This window comes from Meles meles, chromosome 19 (genome assembly GCF_922984935.1).
Source record: "Meles meles chromosome 19, mMelMel3.1 paternal haplotype, whole genome shotgun sequence".
Taxonomy (NCBI): domain Eukaryota; kingdom Metazoa; phylum Chordata; class Mammalia; order Carnivora; family Mustelidae; genus Meles; species Meles meles.
Window position 1 is genome coordinate 12,465,295 of NC_060084.1, and position 12,783 is coordinate 12,478,077.

Consider the following 12,783-nt stretch of genomic DNA (forward strand, 5'->3'; position numbering starts at 1 on the left):
CCCAACAACCAAAAGCTCTTATCTCCTAGAAGTTCATCTGCCCTCCCCCAGGAGCCAAGACTGGATCAGGGGCGCCAAATAATAAACCCAGCCGGGTGGCTCAGTCGGTTAGGCATCCGACTCTTGATTATAACTCAGGTCCTGATCTCAAGGTCACTAAGATCAAGCCCTGCATCAGGCTCCATGCTCAGCATGGAGTCTGTGGGATTCTCTCTCTTCTGCCAGACCCCTGCCCCCTTGCATGCACTTTCTCTAAATTAATAAATCTCAAAAAGAAAAAAGGAAAAAAAAAGAAAGCCAGCTTGGATTCCTACTTCTTCTTACCAGTAGTGGAGGAGGCCTCTAGCTTCCACCCAGGACCAAACCCCTTCCAGGGACCCAACCCTGGGCTGTGGTTCAGCACCAAACCAGAGGCTGGAGAGAGCACCCAGAGTGCTCCTGGGCCCACACAACCCTCCCTACTCTTGTCGCACCTCACCAATGGCCAACTCTGCTACTCAAGGGGCAGGTTCTCCTACTTCAAGGCACATTTCCCCACACCAGCCCCCGCACCTTTCAGTTTCAGCCGGTCTCTTCTACATATGTTGGTCTAAGGAACAGGACACATGCAAGACAATGCGGTCCCAAGCCCTGATACCAAGGGTCCATTACTTGTCACAAAAGAGCCTTGCTCCTTTAAATTCACTACTGAGAAGAACCACAATAGAAGACTTTTCCAGATACAAAGGAGTTTGTTTTAGCTCAGATATAAATGAGAAGGCCCAGCCCTCTTGTCCATTCTCTCAAGAGCAGACCAGTTCTACAGAAGGGAGTGACTAGCTGGCCTGCACAGGGTCCATCCCTTACAAGACAAAAGCTCCAAGTCCCGTTTTCCAGGCAAGTCCTCCTGAAAAGTCCTTTCCAACTCGGGAGTCAGGCCGCATTCGCAAGTTTCTTCAACTGGGTCGTAGCTGGGAAGCACCAGCTCAAGCAGAAAAGTTTCTTTAACGGCAGTCTGTACAAAAACCGTTCCAACACGGCAGTCCAGTGCATCAGTTCTGTGCGCGCCTCCTCAGACCCGCCCCGGCCCTCCGAATTCTCAGCTCCGCTCAGTCTGGAAGCTGACGGCACGGGTCCTTCGGAGGGCGGCGGCAGCTAGGTCCTCGCCGTCCGTCCTGGCTCGGGCTTCTGGTTCAGGACGGCGCGGCGGCGCCCCTCCGGCGAGCAGCCCGCACCAAGCACTGCTGCAGGACGGGGTAGAGGCGCTGGCAGCCCTCCAGGCCCAGACGCACTGCCTCGGCCCAGCTCTCGGTTGGGCCGCCCTCCCCGCTGCCCAGCAGCCCGGCCACCTGGTTGAGCACCGGCATGAGCGCCACGGTGAGGCCGGCGGCGGCGTGCTCCTCCTCGAGTCGCGTGGGGTCCAGCAGCCAGGTGGGGGCCGGCTCCGGCGTGCGGCTCAGGCCGCAGCCCACCACCAGGTCGTACATCTCGACGCCCGCGTCGGCCAGGGCGAGCGCGGCGGCCGTGAGCGCTGCGGCCAGCGCCGAGCCGCCGTCCTCAAGCAGCAGCGCCGACACCTCGAGCTGCGCGCGCGGGTAGCGGCCCAGGCGCACCGCCGGCTCCAGCGCCTCCTGCAGGGCCAGCGCCAGCTCGCGCTCCTCCCCGCCGCCCGGGGGCGCGCGGCGCCGGCGGCCCGCGAAGGGCGCGCGGCGGAAGTCGCAGAGCAGGCGGCCGCGCAGGGCGGCTGGAGCCTCGCCGCCCGCTCCGGCCGGTCCGCTGCCGCGCTCGCTGCCCTCGGCCTGGCGCGGGCCGGACACGGCGCACAGCACCTTGGTGCCTCCCGCCTCCAGGTAGGCCGAGCCCTTGGCCTGGCTCAGCAGCCCGGCGCGCGCGTACACGGGCCGCAGCCGCGTCGGGTCGCGGGCGGCGGGCGCCTCATCCTTGTCGGCCGCGTACAGCTGCGGCGGCTGCGACTCCTCGGGCCCGCGGATGCGGCGATGGTCCCCGGGCATGGCTGCGCCTACTGTGCGAGCCGCTTCCGCCCGCCGTCCCGGCCTCGCGCGCGGGTTCTTCCGCCCGCTTAAAGCCGCGCGCCCGCGCGAGGGCCATCGGGATAGCGGCGTGCGGCGCCGCACCGCCCCCTGCCGTCCTGGAGGGAGAACCCCAGCACAGCCGATCCCCCAGCCGCTTCAAGGACCCCGGGATCTGGACGGATAAATGGATAGACAGCCTGGGCAGGCCTGCAGGAGTGGGACCCGGTCCGGCCTGGCTGACCTCTAGCTTCTCGGGCCCGAGCAATCCTAGGGTGTACGTCTTCATCCTTTCACTTGTGAAGGTTGTGATTATTTTTATTTTGCACCTACGTGTTTCCCTAGGACTTCGCCAAGAGGGTTGGCCTTTTGTCATGGTCATTCCTCCCATCCTCAGTGCCCTGGCTGGCATCATGCTTGTTGACAGATGGAACGGCCTCTCTCTTGCACTGGACTGTGTACTCTTTGTACCCATAAGAGTCCTCACCTGGCATGTGCTTCGTGAAGCCAGGTCCTCAGCACCCTCTCCCTGAGTGCTTCTCACCCCAAGGACAGCCCCTCACCCCCAACTGGTGACAGCTAGCCTCTGCTACTTCTCCCAGTATAGACCTGCTTTCCTCCTCCTCCCATGTCAGCAGACCTAAGTGAACCTGGGCCCCATGGCCACCTGTTATACCCAGGGAACATGGAATCAGCCAGAGCCAGCACAATCAAGCAGTACCTTTACCTTTAACCTCCCCTGCACATAGTTTCCAAGCCCAGCTGTCTTCAGACCTGAGTGAAGGATTCAGGACCAGGCAGGTCCCAATCCTCATGGTCCATCTTTGGGTCAGAGAGGTGGGGCTAGGCAACTAATGCACCTTAAGTATGTACCATACCAGAGAAAACCTCTGGTCTCACCCCCGACGACTCATCAAAAGGGAAGGGAAGAAGTGGAGAGCTTCTCCTATGAACTGCTTCCAGTAACCCCATGGCCCATCTTCTATCCAATGATTAACGTCTCTCTCCATCTCACCCCCAACTCCCCATTCTATGGGTCACCTCCTCCCAGCAGCCATTCCCTTAGTTCAGGAGTCTGGAGCTGGACTTGGTGAGGACCAGAGCCAGAAGCCAGCTGGAGCCGCAGGCTGCTACACAGGGGCTCCGGGGAGGCGGGCGGTTACGGGACCACATGGCATCATCAGCTATTGCACATAGTCCTTTTATTCTCTGCGGCACAAAGGACCCCTCCCTGCAGACCCAGACCCTCAGGCCCGCAAGGAACTCTATCTACAGACACGAGCAGGACAGTGATAAATAGCAATCCTGGGGTAGTGGTTTCAGACGGATGGTGCTGGTGTGTAGGGCTCAGGACAGATACGGAACGTGGGCCAGGAGTCACAGGCCAGCTCCCAGGTGAGTGAGTTCCAGTTACTGCTGGGTTAGGAGCAGACAGGGCTGTTTAAAGGTCCCAAGGTCCCAATGTCCTCGTGGCAGAGGGAGAGCTGGCTGGACGGATCCATCGGGTGAAGGAAGGATGCCTCCCAGTGGAAGCTCCCCCTCCCCCTCAGTTCTTCACATCTCCCAGGCGGAGCTGCGCAAAGGAAGCAGCCAGCTCCAGCGCCTCCTGCAGGCAGCCCACATTCTTGCCTGTGGCCTGAGCTGACACATCTTTGCCGCCACCCTTGCCGTCCATCAGGCCTGACACCTGCTGTACCCACTCACTGGCTTTCAGGCCCCGGTTGGCTGCATTCTGGAAAAGAGAAAGAAGTGGGAGTCAGGACAAAAGACGAGACTGAGGAAGACATGGAGAGGGGAGGAAATGAAAAAGGATGGGGAACCCCTGAGCCCGACTCCTGCCCTTCCGGGTACAGCTGCCAGGGCTGAGACGGATCCTACAGCTGGTGCCCCAGCCCAGGTATCCGCACAGTGGAACGTGTTCCCCAAGGACATGGCCTGAGGGTAGGGGTGCTGGAGGAGGTGACAGACAGGGCCAGGAGGATGGCTGTTTCTAACTGGGGGCACACGCACAGAAGGGTCTTGGCAAACAACTGTGAGAAGAGCCACGCTTCCAACACCATGCCCCGCCGGCACGGGGCTGCTGGGTATTCTGACCTGGGGGACTTGACACAGGCACGTGATCTTGCCAGCTTCATTGTCCACTGTGAAGAGCATGGCAGAGGTCTGAGGGGAATGTGTCTTGAAGAGCTTCAAGGCTTCATTCAGGGCCTGTGGGAAAACCTGCTGTCAGGCCAGGCCTAGGGACGGGGAGCCAAGCTCTCCACTGTACAGCGAGTCTGCAGAGCCCAGTTCTCAGAGCATCCCCTGTGCCCCTTCTCAGAGCAGGTGCTGGTCCCAGGAGACTATATGGGGAAGAGAACCCAAGCACAAGGCTCTGCCCACACGCCAGCTCTGAGGTTCGCCTTCCATCCCAAGGAGCTGGAGCTCTCCAGTCACCAGATCTCTCCACGGCTCAACCTAACCTCAATCCCAGAGAGCGGGCCCTCAGGCCACCACTCCATGCAGAGCCACAAAGCTCACAATTCAGCCACCAGAGGGCTGATCCCCCAAGAGGAGACAAGTACTGGACAGGCACAGAGCAGCACGTGGCGTCCCAGCCCCTTGCCTTGGCCGAGGCACCGCTCTCCATCTCCAAGATGACAAGGGGCTGGTTGGGGTTGCTGTCAATGAGCTGCTTTGTCTTCTCCAACACCTGCAAGGAAATCCAGAGGAGAGGCCTCAGGTCAGAGGCCCAGACAGCTGTCCACACGGTCTCCACCTGGGTCCTCCAGGCTCCCTTCCACCCACCAGCACGGCAGGACTCACGCGCTTCTGAACATCGGCTTTGCTAGCCCGGTCTAGGTCATCCATGATCTTCTTCAGGGATTTGAGATTCTCCCGGAATTCATCCTTCTGCCACTGGGGGATGACTGCAGTGGCCAGGGCCTGGAACCAGAACCACAATACCACTGGAGTCCAGACCACAAGGAGCTAAGATGTGAGGCCCAAGACCAGCCCACCCTTCTGGCTCTGAACACCAAAGTCTTCCCTGACTCGTATCCAGGAGGAAAGAAAAAACAACAAAAAGGTATCCTCTGGCCTAGAGATCAGTCACTCCATGAGCAACTACGGGTGCCATACCGAGTAGGGCGAGTGGGAAGGGGGCAGACACAGAGAGCTGGTCCCTACCAGGCAGTGAATGTAGACTGACAGGCTCACAGGAAGCCTCCACATAACAGACATGAGGCGGCCTGGGAACAGTGGGCACCCCTTCTCCCAACTCCCTCAACACTGGTGCCCCCTCGTGCTGAGAATGGGCCCTGCCGTCAGCTGCGGGGCAGCTAGCGGATTCCGGGGGTCCACAGGCCAGGATCCATTGAGCCCCCTGTGCAAGGCTGCCAGACAATAGAAGTCAGTTCAAAGGGCCATTGTACTGAGAACCAGGACCTGAGGCTTCTGCAGGGAGTGTCCGATGCATCCAGCCCTCAGTAGGGCCCGAGGGAGGCAGCCCGTACCTCACCAAGGTCAGCGATCTCCCTCTGCACGTCCTTATTTGGCGCAGTCTGAGCCTTCACTTTGGCCTCCATGACCGAGAGAGAGTTCTTCAAGCTCTCTGCTTTCCTGAGGGCCTAGAGAAGGGCAGAGTTGTAAACCCCCATGCGGTAACATTCAGCTTCACTCTATCCGTAAGCTGCGGGTGCGCTGATGGCAGGCTACGGAACAACACACCCCCAACATGGCAGAAGTTTTTCTTTCTTTAGGGACCAAGTCTGGCAGCCTCCCGCCCCGGGAGGGGCGCCCTCCTCACACACCTGACTAGCACAAAGACTGTACCACTCAGGCTCGAGGGAGAACCAAGCACTCCTGAGTCAGGAGCCCTTCTCACCCCAACACAAGCACTGATCCTCAAGCCTCAGCACACCTCGGGCCCCAGCTACAGTCCCCACCCCTGGGGCAACCATCCCCGTGCACTGTGCGTCTCAAACTAGGCATGTACCCCTGGGGAGATGTGAGTGAGTGCTGGGGCACCGGAAGCTACAGCCAAATTATGGCTTACCCTCACAGAGGCCGACAGATGATGGAACAAACAGCAGAATTTATGTATATTTTTAAAGATTACAGGCAGCACAGTTAGGCAGTTCTGCACAGTGGTGGCTCTCTTTTGCCACGTGGGGGTCACTGGAGGACAGTTCGGGGGTAGCACTGTACTTCCAATTCTGAGCACAGCAGCTATGGAACCGTCTACACTATAGACTCACAGACTGCATGACTCCTGCCTTGTTTCCATAAGCAAACCAGCTGCTACACTTACCTTCTGGGCTTCGGCCCCCGTGACGGCAACGATCCTCCGGATGCCCTTGGCAATAGCTTCTTCACTCACAATCACAAAAGCGCCCGCGTGACTTGAATTCCGCAGGTGCCTGAATGGAATAACGCAAAGTCCACAGTGACCAGAGAGCCCACGCACCCTGGTCCTTACCGCACCCGGGAGCCCCTGGTGAGGACCTGAGGTCTCTGAGGTCCTGGAGAAGCTCCCTCAACAGGACAAGGGGAGGAGGCCCTTCACGTGGATTTCAGGGGAGGACTCAGGCCAGGAAGCCCAGCAAGTCAGAGAAAGCCCAGCTGGGGCTGAGAACACGCAGGCACTGAGCAAGACACCACCTTTCTGAGCTTCAGTGTTCTCGGGTATAAAATGCGGAGAATTCTCCCGCACTGGACTACTGTGAAACTCAAATGAAATCAAACAAAAGTGCTTTGTAATCCTTAATGGCCAACACAATGTTCCTGCTGTCAGACTCTGTGTTCATTCTATTTCTGTTCCCCTTTGGAATAGAAACTGTATTCTTCTGTCCCTGCCACTAGCTGAGAATATCCAAGGATTACCTTTAAAATCTCACCACAATCCCGTAAACAGGTTTTACTCCCCAGCTCAGAGAACCCTAAAGTTCTTGAGCACACTGTCTGCAAGTATATGTCCGAGAACTTTGTTTTAGCCTTAGAAAAATAAGAGTGGGTCTAGCCTATTGCTCACATCCTCCAAGGACAGCACCAAATTAACAAAAAGCAAGTCCATCAACTGTTCCCGATGTACTCACGTTCCCCCACAGAACTCAACAGAAGTGAGCGAGCCAGCAGGGCCAGAAGGGTCATCCAGCAGCTCGGACACGGGGACCCCAATGGAGACGACTCGCACAGGGTCCGGGTAGGTTTCATCAAACACAGCCCGTAGGCCCTGGATGGCTTTGGCTGCTGCCAGGGGACAATCCTGGGTGTAGACGGGCTGCCAGGGGAAGAAAACAGAACAAAGTTGGGAAAAGATCTCTGCAGGTGCAGCAGGAAGCAGCAGGGAAAGCACAGTCTTACAGGCCGGACTCTGGTTTCTAATCCTGGCTCTCATCATGTGCCCTGAGCCTCCTGGAATAAGGCAGCCAGGTGTAAAGTCAAGGAGCTCAAAATAGGAATTTCCAATTACTTTGCTAAACTGTGAACCGAATCTTCTTTTTTTTGGTGCACCGGATCGTAGACAGATGTGCTGCATGTGAGACAGAACCAGAAGGGCTCTGGACAGAGCGGAGCAAAGACCTCCCTCCGCCCCCTCCCTAGAGGCCCTGAGGTCTCTCCACAGGATACCACCACTGCCCCTCCACCCCATGCAGCTGAGAATGACTGCTTCGAACAAATCTGTGTGCTCAGCAGGATGTGGTCCCATGAGGAAGAGCATCAGGACTGCGGAGAGGGCTCCGCGGAGAAAGACACCGGTGCAGGAAGAAGCAGGGCTCACGGCCCGAGAGCTGATGCACAATCCAACCTACCTTGGCTGCCTCAATCATCTGGTTGGCTATCTCTTCGGCCTTCTTGATCTGCTGGGTGGACATGGCTCCCTTGGCAGTGAAGTCAAACCGAAGGCGGTCGGGAGCAACCAGGGAGCCTCTCTGGTCCGCTTCCCCGAGCACGGAGCGCAGGGCGAAGTTCAGGATGTGTGTGGCCGTGTGGTTGCTCATGATGGGCCTCCGTCGGGGCTGTGGAGGGCAGGGGCAGCTGGTGGAGAGGTCTGCCAGTCATCCTGCAATCCCTGCTCTCTCCCTCCCGACTGCCAGAATTCATAGTTGGACACGTGGCTGCCTGGACTAAGGGCTACGTTTCCCAGTTTCCCTTGCAGCAAATTGTGGCCATATGACTACATTCCGGTCAGTGTGTTGTGAGAAGATGTGATACACACCCTTAAAGGGAAGGAACATGCCCTCCCCTTCCTCTTTCCCACACCTAGAATAAGAAGTAAGAGTTGGCCTGTGGGCCAAAATCCAGCCTTTTGTCCATTTTTATAAATGGGTTTATTGGAACACAGCCAGACCCACATGTTTATACATTATCTACACTGCTTTTATGCTTCAGCACCAGAGGTGTATGGTTGTGACTAAGACGGTATGGCTCACAAAACTGAAAATATTGACTATCTGGAACTTTGTTTAAAAAAAAAAGTTTGCCAACTCCTGGCTTAGAAATAGATCCAGTGACAACCTTCCTGGACTATGAAATGAAGGGCAACACCGCAGGAAAGGACAGAAAAACAAGCAAGGAAAAGCTGGGCCCTATGACTTTGTGGGGCAGAGTATCTGTATCAGCTTGGACTTGGAGATGAGAAACACACTTCTACCTCGTTTTAAGTGACTGATAATTTGGAGCTCAGTCACATGAACACAACCTATTTCCTAACTAATACAGGATCCCAGGCTCCTGAAGAAGTATTTGCAGTTCGTCTGGAGAAAGACCATGCATGAAACAAGTCTATACATCTCAACTAAAGTCGCTGTCGGCTGGCTCAGCTGGAGGAGCTGGTTAATCTTGATCTCGGGGTTATGAGTTTGAGCCCCACACTGGGTGCAGATTATTGAAAATAAATTAATTAAGATAGAGTAACATAAAACCACAGTCCTCTGACTTAAGAACATATCCATTTAGTAACTCACAGCTGCACCCATCACAAAATGTTCTCTTGCATCAGACTTAGAACCATCTCACGAATTCACTTAGGAGTGACAATCATGACTGGACCAATTTAGAGCCAAAGGAGATGATTTCTTTCATAATGTATATCGAGTCACCATGACATACACTTGAAATATCTTAGAATTTTATATGCCAACTATACCTTGATAAAGCGGAGATTTAAATTACAAAAATAAAGATAAAAGGGAGAGGATTACTAACCAGGTCCAATGCCAAGCAGCATAATGTAACTCACCTCATCAATAAACAGCCGGACCTGGTCCCCGACTCTCAGGCTGCCATAGATGGTCCCTACGTGCAGCACATACCCTCCTCGCACCTGAGCGTTCTTCACTGTGAACTCCGTTTTCTAAGAGGAGTCCAGGAGGAGAATAATATGTAAGTAAATCCACGCACACACACACACACACACACACACACACACACACACACACACACACACACATATGATATCCTCTCTCTATATCTACATATTACACATTCTCTACACTCCTCCTTCCTAGTGTGTGTGTATATATATATACCGTTATACACACATTATGCCATTAATACCATTATTGTATACCTACACACACACCATTATCCACTAAAAATTAATCAATAGGAATCACACAGAAGTGGAGCCCAGTGGCTAGAAGGGGAAGCTAGAACAGGAGCAGTAATAATTTCAGAAAGAATCTCTCAATTACCGAACCAAGTGGAATGCTCAACAGGAAAGAACCATCAGGTACAGGCCCTCACAAGGAAAGATACACTGCATCTCCTAGGAGAAATCAACTACCCCTGCAACTCAGCCAATGAGAAACCACCATCACCCCAAGCTTGTGATTTTCTCCAGTGAACTTTCCTTTAAAATAACCCCCACCCCCAACTTCCTCCCCCTCCTTCTCCATAAAATGCCAGTTCCCCTCCTTCCTTTGCTGGACTTGCCTGTGGTTTTGCCACAGCTTGCATGTCCCAAATTGCAATTCTCTGCTACTTCCCAATAAACTCACTTTTCCTGGTGAAATACTGGTTTCATTTTTACAGTTGAACCGTATCTGTATTTACCGTTAAAGATACAGACCACTTTATATGTGTACAAATATTTGCGTGTATATACACAGAAACAGACGTTCCCTTAAGGAGCACGCTAGAGAATGTAAAGCCATCGTCAGGAAGCTGAAGCCCACGAGACGAGGTAACTCCTCCAAGATCACAGAGCCAGCAGTGGCAGAGCTAGAGGCTGAGGCTTCTGCAAGGGACTGCCCTCCAGAGAGCTACCTCTTATTCATGACGAAAGCTGGCGGAGTCCAGGATCAACCAACGTAGCCCAACCACAGGGATCCTGCTGAGAGGGACCTAACTGCAGTGGGATCAGTGGTACAAGAGGCAGCTCCCTTGGCCTCAGAAACATTGACAACGGACCACACCCAGAGATCACTTGTGTCTGCTCCTCAAGGCCAGGAGTGTGAGAAGCCAGAGCAGCTACCCCAACCCAGGCCCAGCCCTCTACTGGATGCCCCCGTCCCCGGCTAACAAGGACGAACTGTTGGCTCACGTCTTCACTGTTGTCCTCAACCTTCACCAGGTAGCCTTCATCATAGATCTGCCCGCCTTGCTCGGCATAGAAACAGGTCTTGTCCAGCACCACTCCACACTCCTGGCCCGTGCGCACTTCCTCCACGAACATCTTGTCCCTGCGCAGAGCCATCACTGTAGCCACCGCGCTCTCAAATGCTGCACAGAAGGGGGAAAAGAGGGTCAAGGACTTCACTCACACATTCTTGGCTGTCTTTGCTGGATTCTATTTCTCAAACTCTCCTTAGGGCCTAACTGTCTGATGTCATTTTACAATCAACCATCAGACTCCCCAGAAGGGCTTAAGAGCCGGGAATATAACACTCAGTTAGTCTGCTTCGGACCGAGGGGTTTTCCAGGGGAGACTTTCACATCACTGGGACAGTTCTGGTCACTCTACCTCTGAGCTGTTGAACAGGAACCTAGTGAATCTGAGAAGTATTTAGGGGCAATAATAAATTCCCTACTCCCAAGGTCAAGTCACAAAGAATATATTCATTTTGTGGGCTTGCTTGGATAGATTTAGGGATCTCTGCTGATGCAAAAAAGCAAAAACACATATTGCCTATTTCTTTGATTCTTAACTTCAGAATGCCTCTATTCTATCCTATTCTCTTTACTTATTTATTTAAATTAAGTAATCTCAGGGCACCTGGGTGGCTCAGTCGGTGAAGCGTCTGCCTTCAGCTCAGGTCATGATCCCAGGGTCCTGAGATCAAGCCCCACATTGGCCCCCTGCTCAGCAGGGAGTCTGTCTCTCACCCTCCTTCCCACTTGTGCTCTCCCTATCTCTGTCTCTCTCAACTAAATACATAAAATACTTTTTCAAAAATAAAAAATAAATTAAGTAATCTCTGTACCCACTGTGGGGCTTGAACTCATGACCCCAAGATCAAGAGTCACATGATCTACCAACTGAGCCAGCCAGGCGCCCCTAGAATGCCGCTATCCTGATGCAAAATTCAGCAGCCACTGAAGATTGTATCGATGCTAATTTCCTGGTTTCCTGAAAGGTGTTACAATTAGGGGAAACTGGGTAAACAGTACGAGGACTATCCCTATAAATTTTTTCACAACCTCCTATGAATCTGTAATTCTTCCAAAATAAAGGATTAGAAAATTAGTAGCCTTGGGTCTCTAGGAGTATAAACCTACAGAACACAACTGTGCAGGACTACAGGAGAGGCTCTGCTAAATACCCTAAAGGTTCCTAATCTTGAGACCTGGCTGAGGCACGCACAGTAACACAGGAACGCACCATAGCTCCCACTGGAGTCCGAATGGTAATTATACTTTGGGGAATCATCTGTTGCTTCCAGACCCTTCTCCCGGAGCTCTTCGATAGCATAGATGTCCAGCATAATGAGGTCTTCCCCTCCAGCTCCCTTGCCCTGTGATTTCAGCTGTCAGTAAGAAAAATAAACAGAAGTTACCCCAATGCGGGAACAAGAATTCTGAAGGACCCCAGATTGCTAAACTAAGCCCAACAGAAAGCTCTGGAACAGTTTTTTAGTCTCAGCACTACCAACATTTGGGGCCCCGTAATTCTTTGTTCTCGGGGGCTGTCCAGGGTAGGATGTTGAGCAGCACCCTTGACCTCTACCCACTAGATGCTGACAGCATCCCACACTCAGCTGTGAAAACCAAAAAATGTCTTCATATATTATTGCCAAATATCCTCTGGAGCCAAATGCCCCTGCGAGACACTCACTGGTCTTGGGAAAAATGGAATTCCGAAGACTTTAATGGAGGGAAACTCCTATTCTTTGCAGCCAAGTTCTGCCTTGTTCAGTGTTGGGTTTCCAGCTCACGCCCCAAATTCTTTACCTGAGCCAGTTTCCTCTCCTCTTCAAATCCCTCCATATCCACCACCAGGCCCTTTTCTTCAGCAATCAGTCCTGTGAGATCCACTGGAAACCCATAGGTGTCATAGAGGAGCCAAGCAGTGTCCCCTGCATGGCACAAAGGAACTGTGTAAGAATCACATGGAAGTCCCCCCTCCTTTGCCATCTCAAGCCCTTCTCAAAGGAAGCTGGGAGTGACAGAAGCAACTGGAGACAAGGCTAGTTACTATTGATTCTGTGTACTTGTCAAAAAACCCAACAAATCTTTCAGATTGACCCGGAGGAAGTACAAGGGGTCTCCCAGAAAAGTTTTATTTCTTAATCGGAACACAAGTGTGTTCCCTTTGTGGAAATTCATCAGGCTTTCCCCTTGTGCATTATAC

At 53.6% G+C, this 12,783-nt stretch overlaps 2 protein-coding genes across 4 annotated transcripts in view; both read right to left on the reverse strand.

Moving 5' to 3' along the window:
• Positions 1 to 709: 709 nt before the first annotated feature.
• EXOSC6 (exosome component 6) lies at positions 710 to 2,240 on the reverse strand. Its single transcript, XM_045989103.1, has one exon. It carries the CDS (start codon positions 1,989 to 1,991, stop codon positions 1,173 to 1,175), a length of 819 nt encoding a protein of 272 aa, XP_045845059.1. The 5' UTR covers positions 1,992 to 2,240; the 3' UTR covers positions 710 to 1,172.
• Positions 2,241 to 3,194: 954 nt separating this feature from the next.
• The window catches only part of AARS1 (alanyl-tRNA synthetase 1), a 28,241-nt gene continuing 18,652 nt past the window's right edge, over positions 3,195 to 12,783 (reverse strand). For all 3 annotated transcript variants that reach the window (XM_045989096.1, XM_045989097.1, XM_045989098.1), the window contains 12 exons: positions 12,384 to 12,508; positions 11,815 to 11,959; positions 10,537 to 10,715; positions 9,232 to 9,345; positions 7,802 to 8,008; positions 7,085 to 7,269; positions 6,301 to 6,409; positions 5,504 to 5,617; positions 4,815 to 4,934; positions 4,615 to 4,701; positions 4,104 to 4,217; positions 3,195 to 3,741 (listed from right to left, as the gene is read on the reverse strand). In XM_045989096.1, the coding sequence (XP_045845052.1) occupies positions 3,556 to 3,741; positions 4,104 to 4,217; positions 4,615 to 4,701; positions 4,815 to 4,934; positions 5,504 to 5,617; positions 6,301 to 6,409; positions 7,085 to 7,269; positions 7,802 to 8,008; positions 9,232 to 9,345; positions 10,537 to 10,715; positions 11,815 to 11,959; positions 12,384 to 12,508 (1,685 nt within the window). In that variant the 3' untranslated portion in view covers positions 3,195 to 3,555. The remainder of the gene's footprint in view (positions 3,742 to 4,103; positions 4,218 to 4,614; positions 4,702 to 4,814; positions 4,935 to 5,503; positions 5,618 to 6,300; positions 6,410 to 7,084; positions 7,270 to 7,801; positions 8,009 to 9,231; positions 9,346 to 10,536; positions 10,716 to 11,814; positions 11,960 to 12,383; positions 12,509 to 12,783) is intronic.

Excerpts from the sequence above, each read along its gene's own strand:
- EXOSC6 (XM_045989103.1), bottom strand. The coding sequence starts at position 1,991 with ATGCCCGGGGACCATCGCCGCATCCGCGGGCCCGAGGAGTCGCAGCCG.